Here is a 25559-nt window from a genome sequence, read left to right on the forward strand (position 1 = left end):
AGATTTGTTTGGGGTTTTTATTCGGGGACGTGGTGGCGTGATGGCTAATTAGTTAGTTTAGTTTTTATTTAGTGAATACAACTCGTATTTTAGCCAAGTTGACATTTTTAATTGCGGAAAATCTGTGTTGAAAAGTCGAATGGTGAGCATTTCGTGCTCTCAGGATCTTTAAAAACTATGTTTCTCAGCATCAAAGCAGTACCTACTTAATCAACATCACACACCCTCTTACACACTTCACACATACGAATTTTCTCTCATAAATACGTGTTCATTTGCTAGATCTACACTAAATATTTCGTACTAATCTTTATGTTTCTGTGGTTAGCTATAATTGGCTTGTTTTATTTATATCTTTCAATTGTTTTGTTTTACATATGTTGCTGTTGTTAACCCAAATAAAAAATAAATAAAAATATAAAAAAAGATTTAAAAAAACACATTTTCATCCAAGCTACCGGGTGCATTCCAGTGGAAAATTCCTTTAACCTAACGCCATCTAACTATAAAATAACAAATATTATATATATCATAATATCAACCATGTATTTTGTGATAATTATTGAAGATAATTAGTTGAATCCCTGTTCGAATGTAAACAATGTGCTCCAATCACTTGATCATCTCGTGATCCATACGGAAACGGTGAATTGGTCATTCTTGAGACACAATTTCGCTGTTATCTTTCATAGTTTATATTGATAACAATTACTACAGAGTTCAGTAGAGGTCCGACACGTCGAGAGCTCGTGATTTTTACAAATAATGCTTCGAGGTAAATAAAAACAGACTGAGATAGTATAAAAATGTTTACATTTTGAATCTCAAGAAAAAGAATACTGAATTTCACTGAGTCACTTTGTGACATCAATCCATTTTTAATTTATGTTTTATATGGTAAATCCTACTACTTCTTCAAGTCTATTGAGACACGTGTTTCAATCCACTCCGCATCATTATAAAAATACCATATACGGTGTTTGAAAATGATGCAAAATGCATAAAAACACGTGTCACAATAGATTTTAAGAAATATTGGTATCAACTAAGTAAAAAGAGTTGTGGAATTGTGTAATTGGCTTTATTTTTATTAATGTATTTTTTTTACTTTTTTTTAATGTAAAGCTGTACAATTCCCGAACAAATAAAAAAAAATTAAAAAATTCATATCATTTTTTGACATCTCATCAAAGATGAAGAAGAATATGAAAAAGAATACTCCTATAATTGGAGATAATCCAGATTTGTGAACAAGTATTTGAACACACTCAAAACGTTGTAAGTAAAACTTCAATTAAAAAAAAAATACTACTATATCCTTCATCTTTGTTGAGAACTCCTGTGTAAATAAAACCCAAATTTGTGAACAATAATTCGGCCACACTGAAAATTTTGTTTTTATATTCTTCTCTTATCAGGGCTTATGATAAGTTATCATAGACCGGTTAAGTGATCACTTTACACACGTCCAATATTTACCATTCTACCCATTATTGACAACCACACTACTTAAATTTTTGGAACTCCTAGATATATTGACTAATCTCGTACCACAGTACATGTGAGTTCACAACAGACATCAACATATATCAGATTGAGGAAAGCTTTCATAAAGCAGAGACTATTTTATTTGTTTGCAAGATCTGAACTATGGATTATTTATTTGAATATTATATATTTTTATAAATAAAAATGTGAGTGTTATTATAATATTTGTTATTATAGTTTTTATATTTTATACGCCTGCGTAGTATTATGGTTAGCACATTTAGCTACCGCGCTGAAAACCCGCGTCAAAAGTTTATTTAGTTTGACCCTTGACTTGTATATGAAGCGCAAAGATTGACCACCTTGCTTTCACGTAAGAAACGAGAAAACAAGAAAACACTGCGTCAAAACGATGCAGGGCCCTATGCACCATTGGGCGCGAATAAAAGTGAGAAGAAGATGTACACATAGTATTTTTGTATTACGGTTAATCGATGCATCAGTACATATGCTAAGACATTATATGTCTACATATTATGTACTATTTTCAATTAAAGTTTACTTCTTAAATAGGTACCACTATTAATTTCAAGTTATTATGACACGTGTTTTGATGCGTTCTTCATTAGTTTCAAACATCATAAAACAGTGTTTAAAAGCCCACATTGTTTGAAAATAGTGCGAAATACATCGAAACACGTGTTACAATAGACTTCAAGAAATAGTAATATTTACCAAGTAAAACTAAAAAATAAAAATGGATATATAATAAATACTATATGTTATTTATTTGACAGAGGAATGGTTATTCCGAAACCGGTCGTCTTAGGTCTTAAGTGGAATTACACAAAGAGAACTATAAATGATAAGGGGTGTGTTCAAAACTACATTTAATTTAATTAATGATGACCTAAATTCATGCTGATTTTATCGCTTGAAATCGTTATTTTACGCATTTTATCGCGATAATTTGTTTGACAACTTATTGGCAAAAGTTTTAAACGCAAACTCTACGTTATATATTTATCTTCATAGTTCAATGACCGATTCTACTGTAAATCATTCAAGTGAAGAGAAGAGGCACTCCATAATAAACACTTACTGTATTTTATCTCAGTTCTTTCCCACTAAAGGTATATAACATGTTTATAAAATGTCACATTCTTATTATTTTTATTTCTCTTTTATGTGAAGGAAATACGAGAAAAGAAAATTTCATATAGCTTCAAAATTTTTTTTTTCATTAACTCGGAATCCACTTTGTGGTAATATCTAACCCATATTTAATTTTACGCTTATTGAACTCTTTATTCAACGCTTTTATTTCCATTTTTCTAGACTAAGCCACACGTTGCTGTGGTTCAGTCAGTAAAATTCAAAAAAAGGAAATAAGTAGCATTCATTCGTAATATGTTGGATTTTACAATGTTCATGAACAACAACATTGTTTAGCAACAATGTTGCTGTTAGCAACAATCTTCTAACCCTGGTCCGCACCCCAAAGGTGCATAGGGCACTGCATCGTATAGAAGCAGTGTTATCTTGATCGTTTAATACACAAAGGAAAGGTGATCAGCCTTCCTCTTCAGATACCAGTCCAGGATCATATTAAATAAATATTATTCTGAAAAATCACTAATATTTATTTTGACCCTCTTGGGAATCGAACCCGAGACCTCCAGCAAGGTGGCCTAGCGCGCTAACCACTACACTATGGAGGCGGACCAAATATATATATAAATATATATATATATATATATATATATATATATATATATATATATATATATATATATATATATATATATATATATATATATATATATATATATATATATATATATATATATATATATATATATATATATATATATATATATATATATATATATATATATATATATATATATATATTTATATATATATATGTATATATTTGTATTACACAGGGCATATTATTGTGCATGAGAGTGGAAAATCCTATAAAAAAGAAGTATTTCAGCTTAAATTATACTCGTAAGATATTCAATTCCAAGCGCCTATTTTTCATCGGAGCAAATTATTGTGTTACGTCACAAATTCCCGAAGTATGTATTTTATAACACGGGAGACAGTTTGAGTCATGATTCATGATCTATATGCTGGTCGCCTACACAAAGTCGTGTCCATGGCCTAATAATACTGGACACACGTAACACGTGAATACTGTAAGCGTACACGCAACACATCTCGTAATAGCACGGGTCCAGACCGTGATGCGTTTTCCACACATTTTCTTTAATTGTGACATTAGTTTGCGTCACGATAACTCGTCCGTGAATCGCGACCCTAACTTTAGAAATACCGTATTTTACGAACGCAATTTTAAGGCCCAGTATTCAATAGCCAACATTTGACGAAATTATTTTTTCTTCTTAAAACGTTTTTTCTTATTAAAACATAAGTTTTTCTTCGAAATTAATATATGGTTTTTTAAAAAAAAAGAGTTATTGAAAGGTGAGGACTAAAAAAAGTTGTAAAAATATTTTATCAATATATCGCTCACTCCTTTCAAGAACGACATAAATCAAAAACCGTCAATTTTCAGTTGTGCGATTTCGGAATGCCCAGAAAATGTACTATATCCCAGCAAAAGGGGCAAATTTTTAACGTTATATTTACCCGCTACAGGGCAGAAAGTGTTGTTTTTGCATTTTGATGAAAAGGTATCGTTTTATTATTTTTATGAATATACTAAATATTTTTCAAATGGAGAAAAAACCTTTAGGTTTTACCTAAAAAGATCTGTTGCACAGTAAAAAGTTCAATTAGTGGCTTGATGTTTATTTTTATTACAATGTATCTGTTACGGACGGATCGCACACCCCGTACGGCGGCCCTGAAAAAGAATTCCAGGCGCCTGGCGGCGAGCGAAACGGTCGCCCGTCGGAATGCGACCCGAAGAAGGGCCTCTATGGATTCTACCGATTTCTCATGTATTTACAGAATGTGTTAGATGTAAGAAAGAATAAGACAATGTTAATATTAAATGCGCCTAGATGTTAAGTTGTATAAATAGATTACTGATAAAATAAACTTGTAAATTGTAATGTAATAACGAACTGTTGGAACGGCACCGGTACGGTATGAAAGTGTAGCCCGTCCGGTGCCCATTAGAGAGAGACAGAGATATGGCTGTCTCTCTCCCCCGGCCGCTGATTGGCTGTACTTTCCCACTGTCGGGCGGTACGCGATCACGGCCGGGTATATAGAGGGCGCATTTTTTGAGAATAAACTAGTTCTGGTGTGACTGTTGAAACCTGTGTTTCATTTCTCCGCTCCCGCTCCTTGGACTACTCGCCGCGCCGCCAGCCTGGACCGCTTCGCCTCATTATACCGATTCACGGACCAGTTTCGGAAAGCCCTTATCAGGGCTATTGAGGTTGACTTGTCGGTCCAGTGCCCGCTCTTCCGCTCATACATCCATTCACCTCCGTCCGTATCCAGCTTACTCGGTAACTCGGTACGGCGGGGCCGTCTGGAACGTCACCCCTTACAACGGTGGCATAGTTGGGAGATTCCGAAGAAGGCCAGGCGTGTACATTTTTGAGAGTCATCGCACGTAACCCACGCCGGTTACATTTTGGTCCTTCGAGCCGGATCCTTCAACGCAGTCTCCAGCTACGATGCCTGCATCCCTGAGGTCGGGACGCAACGTCGCCATGGAGCCCGAAGAGCAGCGCCGTGAGGAGGATCGGGACTCTGTCAGTTCAGTCCGGACTGATACGAGTAGCGACTTGCGCCGCCAGATGGCGGAGCTAGCCGCCAGCAACGAGAGGCAGTTCCAGCAACTCCGTGAGCTGTTGTCGAAGTGCACAGCAGCTAACGTAAGCTCCCCAGGGGGGGAGGTTATCGCGGGTGTCGAACAATCCACCCACCTACGAACGCGGCAGGACGACGCCGCCAATCAGCCCAGAACGGGATTCAGGACATCGGCCGCAGCTCTACCGGTTCCGGTGTTGGATCCGGAACCTACGCGATTCGCTGGGGAATCGCGGGACGAACTGACCGGCCACAGAGGAGAAGCGCCCGGGGGACATGGCCCGGCGCCTACTGGCAACGCGGAGCCGAGGCGTATGGAAACCTCTGGCTTGCGTTGGCGCGCACCGGACGAACGCGATCGCTACCCGGTACGCGAATGGGTCGACGGAGCTCGACCGGACGAACGGCACCGCAGAGATGATGGAAGAGCAATCTACGCGGAGCCCTCACCCCGAGGCGGGGACTACTTTCGATGGTCGGGGCAGCCGCCGGAGTTGCCCAAGTTCAGCGGAGACCCGAGGGAATGGCGCCGCTTCAACGCGGCATATCTCCAATCTACTGAGAGATGGGGGATAGGGGACGCTGACAACATCGGAAGATTGGCGCGCGCACTGGAAGGGCGTGCGCGTCACATGGTAGCAGGCCTGCTACTGTATCCGCGCAACGTGTCGGAAATATTGCGGACGCTGGAGGACGCCTTCGGCAGCCCGACACTCATCATCGCGCAGATACTGGAAGACGCCCGGAGGATGCCGAGTCTCGCCGACCACCCCGCGGATGAAGCAGTCGTGGATTTTGCGGTTTCGATACGCAACGTCATCACCACCGTGGACGGGATGGACGCTTGCTATCTCGACAACCCGCAGCTGCTAGCGGAGATGGTTGCCAAGATGCCGACGCAACTCCGGTGGGATTGGTTCCGCGATCGCCGCCGCGAGACGAGGAGCAGTATCTACGATCTCGCCGCTTGGCTTGACGAGATCACCGCCGGCATCACGCGCCACGGAGGTCTGTTCAGAATGGTGGCGAGGAACAGAGACAAGGAGCGCGCGGGTCAGCGCGACAAGTGCGCCGAGCCCGCCCGCCGCGAGAACGCTCGACGCGTCGAGCCAAGGAGTCACGTGTTTGCGACGCGCGACACGACGAGTGACAAGGAATGCGTATTTTGTAAGGCCAGCGGGCATAACTTACGCCGATGCAAACGGTTCGAGAAGAAGACCGTGGACGACCGCTGGGAATTTGTGCGGCTGTCCAAACTGTGTTTCCAGTGTTTGGAATCAGGGCACAGGGTGCCCGAGTGTGAAGCAAGAAAGTGTGAAATCTGCCGGAGACACCACAATAGAATCCTGCACTACCGCACGGATGGTGCCGCGGAAGCCGTGAAAAGTGAGGAAGTTGTGGACAATGCGCAGGTGCTGTGGACAAATGACTGTGAGGTCCCGGTCACATTCAAAGTGCTGCCGGTTACTTTGAAGGGACCGCGGGGGACCGCAAAAGTGTTCGCCTTGTTGGACGAGGCTGCGTCTGTGACCCTCCTCGAGGAGGGTGTCGCCCGCGCGATAGGTGCTACGGGGATAGCAAGGAATCTGACGATAAAAGGTGCGACTGGACAAAGCAACACACACAGGTCGCAGCGTGTAACGGTGACCTTGATAAGTGATCACAACGGGGAATTCGAGATCGGGGCGAGGACCATCAAGGACTTGGACCTTGTACACAAAAGTGGCGCGCCCGCGCGGACTGGAGCTCGCGTCATCAGACCGCAGATGCTGATCGGCCTCGATAACGCGTCTCTCATGTTCCCGATCGACACTCCAGTGCTTCGGGAGGATGGTCAGCTGACCATAGTGACCACACTGGGGCCAGTAACGTACGGGGGTACCGTACACCCCAACTTCAATCTGCCAAACAACCGGGTCGAGCAAGGGTTGGACGAGCTATTGAAGAGAAACTTCGCCGTGGAGTCATTGGGCGTCTCCACCGCCGAAAGGAATCGCGCAACCGATAAGCGCGCATTGGAACTCTTGAAGAATACTACAAGACAGCTCCCGTCAGGCCAATGGGAGACCGGGCTATTATGGGCTCGGGACGGAGACGTACTGCCGTGCAATCGCCAGGCAGCCTTGAACAGGCTTCACTCTCTAGAAAGGAAGCTAGGACGTGACGCGGCATTGGCAGCGGCTTACAAGGCCAAGATAAGTGAATATATTGGAAAAGGATATGCTGTGAAGCTCGACCCCGCAGAAGAGAATGTGCACCACCCGAGGGAGTGGTATTTACCTCACTTCGCTGTGAGTAACCCGAACAAGCCGGGTAAGATAAGAGTGGTATTTGACGCTGCCGCCCAGCACCGGGGGACGTCATTGAATGACCACTTACTGACAGGACCAGACCTCCTGTCCTCGCTGTTGGGGAACCTCCTTCGATTCAGGGAAGGGGCCGTGGCGGTAGCCGCAGACATCAAGGAGATGTTTCTGCGAATTAGGATCAATGAAGCTGACCAGCCATCGCAAAGGTTCCTGTGGCGAACGAATAGCCGGGATGAACCCGAAACGTACATGTTGACATCGATGATGTTCGGCGCGAAATGCTCGCCCAGTAGTGCCCAGTTTGTCCGCGACAAGGTCGCCCAAACGTACGCACACGAATTTCCGGCCGCCGCGGCGGCCATACAAGGACGAATGTATATGGATGACTATTTGGATGCGACCGACAGCGAAGAAGCGGCCGCATCCCTCATACATGGCCTGAGGCAGGTGCTCCTAAGGGGAGGCTTTGAGCTCACGAGGTGGGCGTCTAATAAGCCAGGAGTCCTGAAAGGCATTGCGGAAAAGGAAAAGGCGGAAAATGCCATCAGAATAGGAGAAGCAAATACAACGGAAAGAGTCCTGGGTTTAATGTGGAACCCCAGGAGCGACACGTTTCTCTTCGAATATGGGACCGAGATGGCCTCGATCCCCGAGAACCCCACCAAGCGCCAAATGCTGAGCGCGACGATGAGTATTTTTGACCCGGTCGGCTTTATTACGTGCCTCACCGTGCGGTCAAAAATTATCCTACAGGCCGTCTGGCGATCAAAGACGGGCTGGGATGAGACGCTGTTGCCGGAGCACTCTGAGAGATGGTCAGAGTGGCGCCGGCTGATGGAGAACAACGAATGCAGAATACCAAGATGTGTGCTACAGTCTAAAGGGCGACTCGTGACGCTGCACATCTTCTGCGACGCATCTGAACAGGCTTGTTGTGCGATAGCCTACTTTGTGAACGCCGGCGACGCGGCGTTCGTGATGGCCAAATCGAAAGTGGCCCCCCTGAAGCCGCTCTCCATACCGCGCCTAGAGCTACAGGCGGCACTGATGGCGGCACGGATGGCTGCCACCATCAAAAGGGAGAGTCAGGCGAGGATAGTAAGAACGATCTACTGGACGGACTCCAGCACGGTGCTGTGTTGGATACGCAATGATCCTTTGAAATATGCAACGTTCGTGGCCAATCGATTGGGAGAGATCGATGAGTTGACCACGCGTGAAGAATGGAAATGGGTCCCCACAAAGGAAAACCCGGCGGACATTGGAACCCGCGACAAGGGGACCCCTGACCTCTCAAGAGACGGACTGTGGTTTGGGGGCCCGCGTTTCTTGAGGGAGGAAGAGACAGAATGGCCCACAGAGAAAGTTGGGCGAACGAGACCAAGCGCAGAAGCGCTCGAAGAAAAACCGGTTCGACAGTTTGTCGGACACACAAGGAACGAGGAGGCCCTCCCGCAGGTGGAGCGGTTCTCCTCCTGGACCCGGCTGGTGCGCACGACCGCCTGGGTACTACGATTCATCTCCAGATGCCGGCGGCACTCGGTCACAGGACAACCCGGAGGGGGGTTTGAGTTGCGCGCCGCGGAGATGCAGGACGCTGAAAACATGTGGATTAGGAGGTCACAAGAAAGCTCATTTCAAGACGAGCTGCAAATGCTGCGGGAGGGAAAGGGAAGCCCGCCCGGAAGCCGTCTGTACGCCGCGACGCCGTACTTGGACAGCAATGGAATAATACGAATGGGTACACGCCTTAAGGCCGCGTCCGAATTCGCGGCAGGCCTCACTGCCCCACCCGTCCTCGACGGAGCATGCCGATATGTGCGGCTATTGATTGAACATGTCCACAAGAAAGGTGGACATCCAGGAACAGAAAGAACTGTAGCAGACCTACGAACGAAGTATCATATCCTGCGGCTGAGGGACGCCGCTAAGAAAATATCACGGGAATGTCAGACATGTGAGACAGCTCGGAGCAGACCAAGGATCCCACGGATGGGACAGTTGCCCGCATCCCGGCTTGCGTACGGCGCACCGCCCTTTGCGCACTGCGGAGTAGATTTCTTCGGGCCGATAGCCGTGACTGTCGGCCGAAGACGGGAAAAACGTTATGGCGTTCTTTTTACGTGTATGGTTACACGCGCCATCCACCTAGAACTCGCGTCCTCACTGCAAGCGGACTCCACGATAATGGCAGTGAGGCGGATGATTTCCCGGAGAGGGTGCCCCATCGCCCTGTACTCCGACAACGGGACCAATTTCCACGGCGCCGACAAAGAGATGCGCGACGCCGTGACGGAACTACGGAAGGATGGAAAATTGTTGGCGGAGCTGACAATTCGGAACATAAGATGGGAATACATACCGCCATCTTCCCCACACATGGGTGGGGCATGGGAGAGGCTCGTTAGGTCGGTAAAACGAGCTCTCAAGGCGACTTTAAACGAACAGGCTCCGAAGGAGGAGACCCTGAAAACGATACTGGCCGAGGCAGAGTATTCAGTTAACAACCGTCCACTTACACAGGTGACTCTGCAGCCCGAGGAAGCTATACCCCTCACCCCGAACCACCTGCTCATCGGAACCGCTAATGCGCACCCCACGCTGGCGCATTACGACGAAGACGACGAAGGAGCCTGCCTTCGCAAACAGTGGCGGATCGCCCAGAGATCCGCGGATATGTTCTGGCGGCGCTGGCTGCGGGAATATCTCCCAACGTTGGCCCAACGGAAGAAATGGCGCGATCCCGCGCCTCCGATCCAGAAGGACGACATGGTCGTAATTGTCGACCCGAACCTGCCGAGGAACTGTTGGCCGCGGGGAATAGTGACCCGAGCCGACCAAGCAGCAGACGGCCAAGTACGAGTCGTGGAGGTAAAGACCCCTAGGGGGGTCTACACCAGGCCGGCCGCAAAGATCGCGGTAATAAGAAGAGAAGGCGCGCGACCCGTCCCCGAGAATTCAGGTGCAGACTAGCTGCACGGGGGGAGTGTTACGGACGGATCGCACACCCCGTACGGCGGCCCTGAAAAAGAATTCCAGGCGCCTGGCGGCGAGCGAAACGGTCGCCCGTCGGAATGCGACCCGAAGAAGGGCCTCTATGGATTCTACCGATTTCTCATGTATTTACAGAATGTGTTAGATGTAAGAAAGAATAAGACAATGTTAATATTAAATGCGCCTAGATGTTAAGTTGTATAAATAGATTACTGATAAAATAAACTTGTAAATTGTAATGTAATAACGAACTGTTGGAACGGCACCGGTACGGTATGAAAGTGTAGCCCGTCCGGTGCCCATTAGAGAGAGACAGAGATATGGCTGTCTCTCTCCCCCGGCCGCTGATTGGCTGTACTTTCCCACTGTCGGGCGGTACGCGATCACGGCCGGGTATATAGAGGGCGCATTTTTTGAGAATAAACTAGTTCTGGTGTGACTGTTGAAACCTGTGTTTCATTTCTCCGCTCCCGCTCCTTGGACTACTCGCCGCGCCGCCAGCCTGGACCGCTTCGCCTCATTATACCGATTCACGGACCAGTTTCGGAAAGCCCTTATCAGGGCTATTGAGGTTGACTTGTCGGTCCAGTGCCCGCTCTTCCGCTCATACATCCATTCACCTCCGTCCGTATCCAGCTTACTCGGTAACTCGGTACGGCGGGGCCGTCTGGAACGTCACCCCTTACAACGGTGGCATAGTTGGGAGATTCCGAAGAAGGCCAGGCGTGTACATTTTTGAGAGTCATCGCACGTAACCCACGCCGGTTACAGTATCATATTTTTAAACTTTAAAAACGTTCTTCTGAAAAATCAAGTTTTTTGATTTATGACGTTCTTGAAAGGAGTGAGCGATATGTTTTATATTTTATAATTTTTGTTAATATGTATTCTAAAAAAAAGGACATAGAGACACATCCGATTTCTCGGGCAGCCGATCGCTTACTGAATTGGATGTTTGCGAGTTCCCCCTTTTAATTCTGGTTTAATTTTGGCAATGGGCTTAATTGTTTTTTCTCAATATACATACATTTGTTACAGAAAAATATTGTTAAAAATATGTCATAATTATGACTGGTTTTTCTTTACTTCCACTGTTTCCACAGCTGTTTTCAGATACCTTCGTTGAATTGAAATACTACTTATTTATACTTTAATAACAATCTCTAAAAAGGTACTTTTGTCGTCGACATTATTGGCGCCTCCACAGGTTAAAAACGTATTGCAAATTCTTTCTCATGTATAATTTCAAGCAAGCAAAATTGACAGGGTTTTTTCCACGACTTTCTTCATTTTCCACCTATATTACTTATATTCGATTAAAACATGGAAGAATATTGTAGTAAGGGGTTTTATTGCGTTTTAACAACAAAATGATGATTGTTCTTTCTGATTACCTCTGCTTTCAAATTATTTATAATACTTTAAAAAAAATCAATAATCATGAAATACGTTGTTATAAAATTAACAATAAATATGGGAGTGGAACACTGCAATATATCGTTCCGAACATTTTTAATTTGTTGTCGACGGATGTTAGAGGTCAAAATAAAATATGGAACAAAGGCAAAATAAAGGAATGGGTAAATGATCAAGAGTTAATTTTATAAAAATTGTAAAGTGTTTATATTCTTAATTTTTTTCTCTTTTTTGTGTTTATATTAGGTTAAAATCGTTAATAACAATAAAAAATGAATGTAAAAAAAACTCCACAGACAAGACACACAAGGTGGCTTGGTGGGTCTCTGCAAAAAAAAGAAGTTATAAATATATTTAAATTGTGATTTAAATAATTCCCCCAATCACCCCAATGATGCATAGGGCACTGCATCATATAAACGCAGTGTTATCTTGATCGTTAACACATGAAGGAAAGGTGATCAGCCCTCCGCTTCCGGTACCAGTCCGAGGTATTATTGAATAAATATAAGAGTGAAAAGATCACTTATATTTGTTTGACCCCCCCTGGGAATCGAACCCGGGACCTCCAGTACGGTAGCCGAGCGTGCTGACCATTACACTACGGAGGCGGACAAAAGATTGAAATAAATGTATACAAATAAAAAAATATAAATATAAATGTCTGTATGCGGCCCTTGGGATAATTTTAGGTCATCAATGCGGCCCAGGGTGCAATTCGGGTTGGCTAGGCCTGATTTATATGATTAGTTTGAATGTTGGTGCATGTCCTTACTGTATTTCAACTCGACAGAAAGGGCCGTTGACCCTAGCCAACAAAATACTGAGCTATCGGTCTTCCGATGCCTGGGAAGTTTATTCATGAAGAAAACAGTTTAATTATAAAATGGTCAGTGCGATAAGGTTTTTAGATTGAATTATAGCATTTTAATTGAGTCGATACAAGCTTTATTTTCTCCTTTGACTAATAAAAGGCATCTTATCAACAGATGTCAACATTTCATTCCTCATATTTGTGTTTTTTTTTTAATAATATTTAAATCATATTGTAAACAAGGCAATCGCACGTGGATCATTTTGATTAATTTCTATAGGAAGATCAAAGAACTCTCAGATGCTGCAGGAAAAAAAATATGATTCGAAGGCGTAGCCTAGGTGACGTTGCCTGTGATAGAACCTACAACCTGAGGACGAGGAGACCTGACCTCAACAGTCTACAAAGACGATAAGATGTAGCCAAGAAGAATGGGGCATAATATTTCAATCTTAATCTTTTATTTTATTTATTGTTTCGGTATTAACTTTGTGGTAAGACATGTTACAATGATTAAAGAAAACATTTGTTTTTTACCACTTGAGTTTTATTATAGACTACATGTTTCAGAAGTTAAACTTCCATGAACTCAAGTGGTAAAAAACAAGTGTTTTCTTCAATCTTAATCGTTAATGAAATGTAAAAATATATTAATTTTCGGGTACTAATGGTAAAATCTATTGAGAGAACTCAAAACGTAGATGCTTTAAAACGTAAAGGAAAAGAAAAATTAGTTACACACTATAAATAAGAAGAAAAAATAACATCTTAACATTGATGCAGAAGAATATGGAATTCTGGGTATTCACAGGGCTTATAACATGTAATAAGCTGGATAGATGATCACTATACACACGTGAAATATTCACATGATACCCATGGTATAAAACACCTAATCAAAATATTAAATTGATTAAAATTATTATCAAGTCTATATTAAATTATTGTTTGAACCCATATTACGTTTGATAGATGACTCAAAGCATCCATGGGCTAATAGAGTCCATTTACCTTTATCGAATCGAATAAATTTTCATCATCACCAATTTAATCATTTATTTTCGTACCATCGTAAATAACTCTCATTGTACAGGATATTAAACGTCAAGACAATAAGATAAACACATTTCAATCCTTCGAGTTGCTGCCAAGACGCAGGCGTGGGGAATAATATTGTCTAGATAGGTAACGGATATTGTCAAAGGATTTATCTTTTTATTTGTAATATTAATAATTAAGGCCCAGAATTCATTAAGTCGCAACATAATTTTCTCGCATTTCGACTGCAGTCGAAATACGATCTCTCAGAAGAATGTGCGACAAAACGATGTATGATAGATGTGCGAATAGTGAAATAAGGAAGGAATGCAAAGCTGAGATAAGCATTATCGATAAAATTAAGAAAGGTGTGTTGAGATGGTTCGGACATGTAGAACGAATGAGCGAGGAAAGAACGGTAAAACAAATTTATGAGGCGAATGTTAGTGGAAAAAGAAGAAGAGGAAGACCGAGAAAAACATGGCGCGATCAGGTATGCCAAATACTTGAAAGTGGTCAGGTTAGGAGTCGTAACAATCGGCGGGTATGTATGAGGAGATGCATGAACGTGGAAGAGGCGAAGAATGTTTGCAAGGACAGAGTGGTGTGGCGCTCTATTCTCTCTGCCTACCCCTGTTACTTAGTTTTAATTTTCTCTAAATCCAGGTCACTTATTGAGTTTTATTTCATTACACACGACTAGTTTCGAAAAGTACAGTTGTTTCTACCGACAATAATGATTAATAAAAACAACAGTAAAAATTTTGTTTCAGTAATCACCTATCGATGAAAACTACTGAAGTTTTCGAAACTGGTCGTGTGTAATGCAATAAAACTCATTCTGTGCGATGATTTTTTATTTTATTGTTTTACAATTAAGTTTATATGATTTCTTAGACATTCGGCACTCGGGTGGGAAAACGAATATTCTCGAATACAAACATTTCAGCGCGTATGTAATTTTTAAAATAACGAGTGTAAATAAACACATTTGAGCTTACAGCATTCAGCGCGTATACAGTCGTAAAAATATATGCATGACTTGAATATTTACAAAATACACCGGTAAATACTGATTTTAGCAGTTCGAAAGAAAGACTGGTTTATTGATGATTCACAAATAATTTCAGTAAAGATGATATACCTTCTCTTCTATAAATACATTATTAAATATTATTCAATTAAACAAAACTCTAAATGTGAATGTGATGAGACGTTATCACAAGTTGTCCCTCATTTAGTGTGGGTATGTCCATTATTTTTTTTAAATAAATATTTAAATTGGAAACAGAATGTGCATAAGGAGGTATGCAGTTGACAAAAATGTATGAGGTAATAAATAGGATATAAAGATCTATCTAAGGAAGGAATGCAAAGCTGAGATAAGCATTATCGATAAAATTAAGAAAGGTGTGTTGAGATGGTTTGGACATGTGGAACGAATGAGTGACGAAAGAACGGTAAAACGAATTTATGAGGCGAATGTTAGTGGGAAAAGAAGCAGAGGAAGACCGAGAAAAACATGGCACGATCAGGTATGCCAAATACTTGAATGTGGTCAGGTTAGGAGTCGTAACAATCGGCGGGTATGTATGAGGAGATGCATGAACGTGGAAGAGGCGAAGAATGTTTGCAAGGACAGAGTGGTGTGGCGCTCTATTCTCTCTGCCTACCCCTGCGGGGAAGCGGCGTGATGGTTAGTTAGTTAGTTAGTTTAAAGATCTATCAGATTTAGTGGTGTGTTATTTAGAAGATATGACAAGACGAATAATACAAATAAATGAGCGATGCGACATATCTTGATTGATATAAGATATTGTATTGTTGTGTATATTTTATTGTTTTTAGGGATCACCCTTATTAATTTATTATTAACTATTCATATCAGCCTCCGTAGTGTAATGGTTAGCATGCTTGGCCACCGTTCTGGAGGTCCCGGGTTCGATTCCCAGGGGGCGTCAAATAAATATAAGTGATTTTTCTATCTAATATTTATTCAACATTACATTGGACCGATACCTGAAGCGGAAGGCTGATCACCTTTCCTTCATGTGTTAATAACGATCAAGATAACACTGCGTTTATATTATGCAGTGCCCTATGCACCATTGGGGTGCGAATAAGGGTTTGAAGAAGAAGAAGAATTCGCATCCACTATCGTTTCAAAAAACGTTATATCTAGTTTGTATATATAAACCGTAGGTAGGTACAAACAATTGATATAGTTCATATATATTTATTAATTTATTTTTATAATACCTAATTTATATTCCAAAGCACATGCTAGACAGTCACAAGGAGGGCAGCACGTGACAGGAGACTGTGAAGACGTCATGTGGCCAAATAATTTGGCAACAACACTATGCGCAACAATTCATGAGCCTTGCTTCTGAATATTGTACTAATTCACCTCCTACGCTTTATGCGATCCTGGTGGAGAAAGCTCTGAGGTTATTGCTTTACTTAAAGTTTTACATGTTTTAAAATAACATGTATTAATTATTTTAGAATACGAGTCAAAATAACATACAATCTTTCCTTTTCGTGGTCAAAATACACTTAAAACACTAAAAATATTGTGAATGAAATAAGTCAAATATAAGCTGTATTAAATTGAAAATACGTTTCCCAGTGAACTTTTTACTGTGCAACAGATCTTTTTGGGTTAAACCTGAAGGTTTTTTCTCCATTTGAAAAATATTTAGTATATTTAAAAAAATAATTAAAAAATACCCTTTCTTCAAAATGCAAATCAACACTCTCTGCTCTGTAGCGGGTAAATACTAAGTTAAAAATATGTCGCTTTTGCTGGGATATAGTACATTTTCTGGGCATTCTGAAAACATGCACAACTGAAAATTGACGATTTTTTATTTATGATGTTCTTGAAAGGAGTGAGCGATATGTGGACACACTGAAAAAGTTGTGAATTTGATAATCGCTAAAAAAATCATGAAGAATTAATGACTATCATATCCTGTTCACAGATCATATTTGAAATATCGAAAATAGACTTAATTTATGCATAAAAAAGTAAACAAATGCATCAAAGTAAGCCATTTACATAATAATGCTTTGAATAAACATTATGTGTACTTAAAAAATATCGTGCAGTAAAGTAAATCGAATGATCCAAATCCTATTTGAAGAGCAGCGATGGATATTGATAAAAAATGATCAAAACATAATTTAAATGCTTGCTCAAGAAATACCGCGCATGAAATATTCGTTACGGAATACATGCACAGGGTCATCGAAAAATAATGCCAACATTTAAAATAACTATGTGAAGAAAACTATTAAAGGTAATTCAAAGATTTTGGTCTTAAAATATGCGGAAAATAATAGATTTTTTTGTATGTTTGTTTCGATGTTTGCACCAATTTTACGGCCAAGTTATAGGTCTATTTTTCCTGGACCCGCTTGAACTGTTAGGTAGTGGTGGTGCCTATCTTGCACAAAAATAATTCGCTGGCCAGTCTGTTGTTCGATTTGTTAAATTTTATGCAACACAATAAGTTCAAGCATATTCCGGTAAACTAGGCCTGCAACGATCTTTTCCATATACATAGTGTTTTTTTAGAGGTTTGGTTTTTAAACTGGCAATACTGTTTCTACATACTGTCAATTTGACAGTTGACAGTTGATTTCTAGTCAGAACGTTTTGGCATTTCACCGTGAATAGATTGAATGACCATTTTGCGTGTCGAGGTTTGGTGAATGGTCCGAAAACAATATTCAGCTTGATCCTCTTTTTTAACGCAAAATTATTTTCACTGGTGAAGCACATTTTTGGTTAATTGGCTATGTCAATAAGCAAAATTTCCGAATTTGGAATGGAGAAAAACCAAAAACTTTTGTCGAGATGCCCTTACATCGGTTAAAAGTCACTATTTGGTGTGCTTTATGGTCAGGGCATTTTTTAAAAGAAGATGCTGGTCAGAATGTTACGGTCATGGAGAACGCTACAGAACCATGATTACTGACCTCTTCGTACCTCAGTTGACTGGCATTGATGTCACAGAGCTGCGGTTTCAACAATATGGCGTAACATGCCAAACGTTGGGTGCCGCCAATAAATTTACTGCTGGAAATTTGAATTTTTATACCTCTAAAAAAAACAACCTTAACGAAAAAGAAAGGTCCAATAACTAGGTCATGAAATTGGTGCACACATTTAAACAAACTATGACACGGTTTTCTTAAATATATTTTTAATATATTAAGACCAAAACCATTGAATTACCTCAAATTGTTTTATTTTCATATTACACTTACATATTTTAAATGTTGGTATTATTTTTCGATGACCCTGTATTTTGTGTGTATAGAAGCGACAGAGCAAATAATTCAGGCTATAAGTTGGTAAACACATTTATTGCAGAAGGCGTCCGGTCATTGCAGAAGGTGACCTATGCTACTATAGCTAGGTGCAAGATAAAAAAATGTAAATAAAACAATTAAATTTGAAAACAAAATTCGCAATCGCCAATTCTACTCATATCACGCCACTTCTCAGATAGATGCCTTGGCCTAAGGATGCTGAATAACAGAGACATTCCGCCCATCTTCTTCATCGTCAGCTATCTCTCGACTGCTGGATAGAGTAGCCTGTAAACCTTATACAGTCAACAGTCCGCCTTCTTCTGAGGAGTTTTACGTGGTTTCCTCCCAGCAATGAGCAAATGCTGAGAAGTTCCTGTTTGGCCCACACTAGATTATTGCTCCTGTTCCCAACACAGATTCAAATTAAAACATATTTAATTAGCTAGATGAAACGAAAATCCACTAAATGATCTATAAACCTTGTACATAATAAGCAAGGTAAATAATAAATGCAATTCCCATCTAAAAAATAAAAAGCTTGTAGACCTCTTCTATATTATCCATGTTTCTCTTACTTTGGCCGCTCTTGTCCAATTTTTGCCATGAACAATGTCATCAGCCCTCTTTTGTTCGACATGCTCCTCTTTCTTCATTACTGGATGTCCATTTTAGGACTTTGTATGTCCATCTATCGGTTCCCTGCCTAGCCACTTGACCTGCTCATAACTATTTCGAATTAGCAACACAATCTAATATATTGACAATTTTTGTTCGACGTCTGATTTACATATTTGAACTTAATATTTTTGGAGTTTTGTACATGTCAATAGATCGTGATAACATTTTGAGTGTGCCAAAATCCTTGTTCACAAATCTGGGTTTCTCCACCAAAGAGTTTTGTTTATATTGATGTCTCAACATAGATGAAGAAAAATATGGTAGTCTGGGTTACAGGCTTACGACCTGTTATAAACTGGTTTAAATCATCACTTTATACATAAAATAAGAGTGTATGCTCAATAAAGAAGGTAAATCTGTTTCATCTCTGCACTCAGTCAATCTCTCTCGGATTATAAAACATGATGTATTTTTGTTTTTTTTTGACATTTAATTATTTTTCTATCCTTTTTAAAAACGTATTTCGTTTGTATATTGTAATTGGATTTCTTTTCATGTACATGTAAATTTAAATAAATAAATAAAAATAACTCACTCCATTCAACAACAGATATTTTAAACGACGAAACCGGGTTACTGGTCAAATAAAATAAAAGTGGAAAAACCATTTATTGTTTTTGTCGGTTTATTATATAAAATGCAGTACCACCCAGAATGTCAGCACAAAACTTAAATCAACCATAGATGCTCTTAGCATTGAAAACTAACATATCGCTCACTCCTTTCAAGAACGTCATAAATCAAAAAACTTGATTTTTCAGGAGAAAAAATAAATATCAAGCCCATTATCGAACTTTTTACTGTACAACACATCTTTTTAGGTAAAACCTGAGGTTTTTTCTCCATTTGAAAAATATTTAGTAAATTTAAAAAAATAATTAAACAATACCTTTTCTTCAAAATGCAAAAACAACATTTTCTGCCCTGTAGCGGGTAAATATTGAGTTAAAAATTTGCCTCTTATGCTGGGATGTAGTACATTTTCTGGGCATTCCGAAAACATGCACAACTGAAAATTGTCGATTTTTGATTTATGACGTTCTTGAAAGGAGTGAGCGATATTAAAAAAACGTATCAATTATACGATATATTATGTATGAGTTCCAAAATTTGAGTACGATACATGATATACATATGTAATAAAATACCTAGGTACCTACCTATACATTTTATTAAGTACTTACAAATAGTACCTACATAAAACAGTTCTACCACCAGATGTCGCATGCGTCGCACAGAATAAAACAAAAGACTTCCGATTGAAAAAATATAATATTCTGAACTGTCAGAATCAGATAGATAGATAGAAAAATATTATAAAGATAAATTAAGAATAAACTTTAATTATAAACTTTAATTACAAAGCAACACATTGTTTATTTTATTATTATACACCCACTTTACATATTATTTACACCCAATTTACAAAGAAAAATATTACCACGTTACACATATATATGGTATATGAGTTCCAAAATTTGAGTTATGTGGTTGAAAATCATGAGTAGTCGTGAGTGATCTCAAACAGGAGAGTTTTACTTTGGTATCATTAAATCATCATATTATCCCACAAAGTTAATTTGGAATCAATAATTAATACAGCTTTGTTAACTCGGTAAATTTCGAGCCCAAATTGAGCGTAATTCCATTAGATCGTAATTATGTGCGTCTGTTTTTCAATTTATTATAATCCCAGCCTCTACCGACCAAACAAAAGTCAATGTGCTTTACGATATAAATATCTTGTGTACCCGAATTATTTTATAAACTCAAATACGCATGGGTGACATTGAAAATAACTCTGATAAAATAAGTGCCTATTTAATTTCAACGTATTATCCATTTAGTATATACGTTTATTGATGTAGATGAAGAAAATACGAAAGTCTGAGTATCAATAGGGCTTCCAACCTGCCATAAGATGGTTAAAGTGATCGCTTAAACCAGCTCCTGTAACATTCACCATGTAACAAAATAATATATGACAACTTTGCAATAAAATATATATAGGTATACAACATTAGAAATTTGAAGTGTGGTTGTCAACCATGGGAATTTGATGAAAGAATCAATCGGAATTTGATGATATTGATCGATGTTACACGTGTGTAAAGTGAACACTTGAACCAGCCTATGACAGGTATTGAGATCTGTGAATACCCAAAATTATACGTTTGTTTTTTCTCCTTTTTTTATTTGTACGTGTTATTTTATAGTTAAATAAAATACATTTTTTCTGATTCTGAATGCGTTTTGGTCTGTTTTTTTCTTTTATTTATTTTTATTCATTTAATCCACTTTTTGTGTTACAAGTCTATTTATAATAAAAAAAAACATGGCTCTGATAGACCTGTAAAATCTCCACATGATATTATTTTACTTTACTTTATCTAAACCCTACATACATTGATTGAAACAAAACTTTTTGTTGTATTTTCGTAAAAAGTTTTGTAAAAGCTTTTGTTTATTAGTTATATCACAAATTAATATTTAATATGATCTCATTTGTGCTAAATCAAAGATTTTACTCTTCGTGGCATCTATTATGTAAGGTTTTGGCACGTGGATGCCACGTTTTCGTCTCGAAACCATACCCGAATTATCAGCTTTTCCACCGTAGTGCAATCAATTTTGGAGAGCCGATTCTTACAGATTGCAGATAGATTATCAATTAGGTTTGTGTCTGGCAAAATTCTTGACGAGTTCAACACAGTTCATTGTTTTTGTGTGAAGAATTTCTTTTTTTTTGGATTTGTGGCAGAGGGTTAAATCCTGCTGAAATATTCCATTACCATTCAACCTTCGTTTTTATATCTATCGTAGTATCATTTCCGGTAGAATTGGGTGATACATCTCGCTATTTATCATCTCAGTAACTGAAAGAAGCAGGCGTGGTCCGTAATACGAGAAACACCCCCAAAACATTTTTTTAGAAGGTGTTGAAAGTACGAAAAAAAGTTTTGTTTCAATTAATCTGTTCGATACTGTATGTAATAACTTACATGATATCAATACCTGGTAAATGTATGTAATATAAATAGATTTCAATAAAATCCTTACGTTTTCCCTAGAACTACAATGGAAATCTAATATTATTGGTTTACTAACCCAATAAGAAATAATATACTTGTAATTGGTCAGATCCTCACCGCAAATCAGCGAGCTTCTCGTGTTAATATTGATATCAGGGCATTTATTACAAACGGAAGTTGACGTCTTAACTACGTGGTGTCGACAATATTCATAATTCTCATAAATTATAACAATTTATAACAAAAAAGGTCGGATTACCAGAAAATATACCAGTGTAGTGGTAAACAAACAATCCACACTACTACTATTACAGCTCTATAAACCGTAGACAATAAACCATATGACGTCATAAAACGTTCGTTGACGGAAATTTCATGACGTATACGAACGCGCGTTTTTCGTTTTATTCAAATATCTAAAGTTTAAACCTTTATATCTCCCTTAGTTCTCTACAGATTTCAATAAGAATGTTATCGATAGTCTTGTGATTTTTTTATATTAATTTATTAGCTAATAATTCAACATCGTGACAAAAATCTATTATGTCATTTAGTGACCGTCAAATTTGTGCGTTATTCAGCATACTTAAAGGTACTCGTATAATGATATAGGTAGGTAGTCTACAGATATAAAGAGGTGATATAATGACAAGGCAGAGACAATAGGCAAGAAATTTGATATGGGCGAGTCCATGAGTTGGATATGTGGGGATGTTCGACACTTTACTGTGAAACTTGTGCGTTAAAACACAATTAAATACTTTGAAGTTCAAATATTCATTCAGACTTCACATTATAATTGATAAATGCCCATAAAAACAGCCTATAAGTATTTTATTTATTGTTTCGGCATTTTCTTTGTTGTAAGACGTGTTGAAATCAATGAAAACACTTGTTTTTTTACCACTTGAGTTTATCTGACGACTAGTTCGGAAGCTTAGCTTCCGACTTCAGGTAATTTACATTTAGACCTTAGCTTCCGAAACTAGTCAAATAAACTCAAGTGGTAAAAAACAAAAGTTTTCGTTAATAAGTCCATATTTATTTATTGATTTGGCGTTTAATTTGTAGAACTCCATTTTAATTTATGTATTAATTTTAAATCAAACACAGATTTTTTAAGTCTACTAAGTTGTATTTTATTAAGAAAAACACATAAAAATTATATTGTGACAATTGTTTCTCCTTGTTAGGGCATTCGTTTGATAATGCCCTAACAATTGTCACAATATAATTTTTATGTGTTTTTCTTAATAAAATACAACTTAGTAGACTCAAAAAATCTGTGTTTGATTTAAAATTAATACATAAAGCCCATATTTAGATAGGATTCCCATTTTACGATAATATCCCGATTTAAAATGAATTTCCTTTAAGTTTTTTGTAAGATCCATTTATTTGTGAAATTTTGTAATTGGAATATTACAATAACCTGTTTTATTTGTTATTCATTATTGTAAATGTATTTATGTGAATGTTCTGTTAAATTTCTAAATAAATACAATAAAAACCCAGTATTGCTAAGCAAAGATTTGCATACACACAAAATATTGTAACTAACTAACTAACTAACCATCACGCCGCTTCCCCGCAGGGGTAGGCAGAGAGAATAGAACGCCACACCACTCTGTCCTTGCAAACATTCTTCGCCTCTTCCACGTTCATGCATCTCCTCATACATACCCGCCGATTGTTACGACTATCGGCGGGACCTAACCTAACCTAACCTAACCTAACCTGACCACTCAATTTGTCAAATCTTTTATTTAAAAATTTTCAAATCAAGTATTTGGCATACCTGATCGTGCCATGTTTTTCTCGGTCTTCCTCTGCTTCTTTTCCCAATTACATTCGCCTGATAAATTTGTTTTACCGTTCTTTCCTCACTCATTCGTTCTACGTGTCCAAACCATCTCAACACACCTTTCTTAATTTTATCGATAATGCTTATCTCAGCTTTGCATTCCTTCCTTATTTCACTATTCGCACATCTATCATGCATCGTTTTGTCGCACATTCTTCTGAGAGATCGCATTTTGACTGCATTCAGTCAACAAAATATTGTGATAGGGAAATATCGATACTTGTGTCAAAGTGTATCATTTGTTATTGCACCATATCATCAAGGTGAGACTAAGGACACAAAAATGGATAAATCTTGTTTTTATTTTTATTAATAATAATTGATAGAATATTTCGCGAAGTAAACACAATTTTAAAAAATGTGTATTCATTGTCATTGCGATTAAGCGGTGGCAAAAAGGCATCATTAAAAAAAAGAGATAAAATGCGTTTAATTTTGTAAGTCTGGACTCATTAAACAAAAAAAATGTCACATTACACACAAATTATAACATTGACTTAATTTTATTTTTTGACATCTCATCAAAGATGAAGAAGAATATGGAAGTCTGGGCATTTACGGGGCTTACGACCGTCATAGGCTGGTTTAAGTGATCACTTTACACACGTGTAACATTCACCAATTCTACCCATTATTGACAACCACACTACTCAAATTCTTGGAAGTTCTATATATATATGAACCAATTTAGAAACCTTGTTTTACAAGGTTTCTAAATTGTTGTACAAGGTTTCTAAATTGTTGTACAAGGTTTCTAAATTGGTTCATATATATAGAACTTCCAAGAATTTGAGTAGTGTGGTTGTCAATAATGGGTAGAATTGGTGAATGTTACACGTGTGTAAAGTGATCACTTAAACCAGCCTATGACGGTCGTAAGCCCCGTAAATGCCCAGACTTCCATATTCTTCTTCATCTTTGATGAGATGTCAAAAAATAATATGAAAATAACTCCTGTAATTGGAGATAATCCAGATTTTGTGAACAAGTATTTGGACACACTCAAAATGTTGTAAAAAAAATTGACTCAATTGATCTCGGAGATCATATGTTATAAGTTCTCGAGAACAATAATAATTATATTATGCTTTTTATCGTAATTATCAATAAAATAAAATAATTTTATAACTAAGTCTGTGCAGTAGACCAGGGTTTTCCAAAGTTTATCTGCAATGGAACACTTATCAAATTCTGAAATTTTCACAGTAATTCATTTGGATATTTCCTACTTTGTATTATATTGTATCATTACTTAAAATTCTTCAGTATGGATAGAATCATTCCATTTTTTGCAACACCTTTACGGGACCAGCAAAAAACGAATGCTTTTTAAAATATTTTAAGAGCACCGGCATCAATATGCTGATCTTTATACATATTTTTTTTAACGATAATTAATGAAACGTTTTAAGGATAAAACAGTTTCAAACAAAAAATTTCATGAACATCGTAAAATTGTTTAATGTATAAGGGTTTGAAAATGTATGATGAGATGCCTGAATGTATGAGGAATGAAAAGAGTCTGAAAGAATTTAAAAATAAAAGTTTTGTTTACTGTAAGGAGATGTAAATATATATATATATATATATATATATATATATATATATATATATATATATATATATATATATATATATATATATATATATATATATATATATATATATATATATATATATATATATATATATATATATATATATATATATATATATATATATATATATATATATATATATATATATATAGATGATGTAAATTAAGTGTAAATAATAGTTTATATTAGTTGTAATATAAG

The 25559-nt window shown here is 38.5% G+C and overlaps 2 protein-coding genes across 2 annotated transcripts in view; one reads left to right on the forward strand and one right to left on the reverse strand.

Annotated features, from left to right (window-relative positions):
- Gbs-76A (Glycogen binding subunit 76A) overlaps positions 1–25559 on the reverse strand; it is a 100578-nt gene that overhangs the window by 36128 nt on the left and 38891 nt on the right. The window lies entirely within an intron of this gene.
- LOC148304715 (uncharacterized) lies at positions 5154–10571 on the forward strand. The gene is made up of 2 exons (XM_088267839.1): positions 5154–5354; positions 6462–10571. The coding sequence occupies exons 1-2, from the start codon at positions 5154–5156 to the stop codon at positions 10569–10571; spliced, it is 4311 nt and encodes a 1436-aa protein (XP_088123965.1).

The sequence above is a fragment of the Brachycentrus maculatus genome, unplaced genomic scaffold (assembly GCF_059751285.1).
Source record: "Brachycentrus maculatus isolate JH-2025_06_01 unplaced genomic scaffold, ASM5975128v1 h1tg000306l, whole genome shotgun sequence".
In the NCBI taxonomy this organism is placed as follows: domain Eukaryota; kingdom Metazoa; phylum Arthropoda; class Insecta; order Trichoptera; family Brachycentridae; genus Brachycentrus; species Brachycentrus maculatus.

Bases quoted from the DNA above. Each gene is read 5' to 3' on its own strand.
- LOC148304715 (XM_088267839.1), top strand. From the start codon at position 5,154: ATGCCTGCATCCCTGAGGTCGGGACGCAACGTCGCCATGGAGCCCGAA. The intron at 5,355-6,461 runs GTAAGCTCCCCA...GTATTTTGTAAG, and splicing joins CGAAGTGCACAGCAGCTAAC to GCCAGCGGGCATAACTTACG.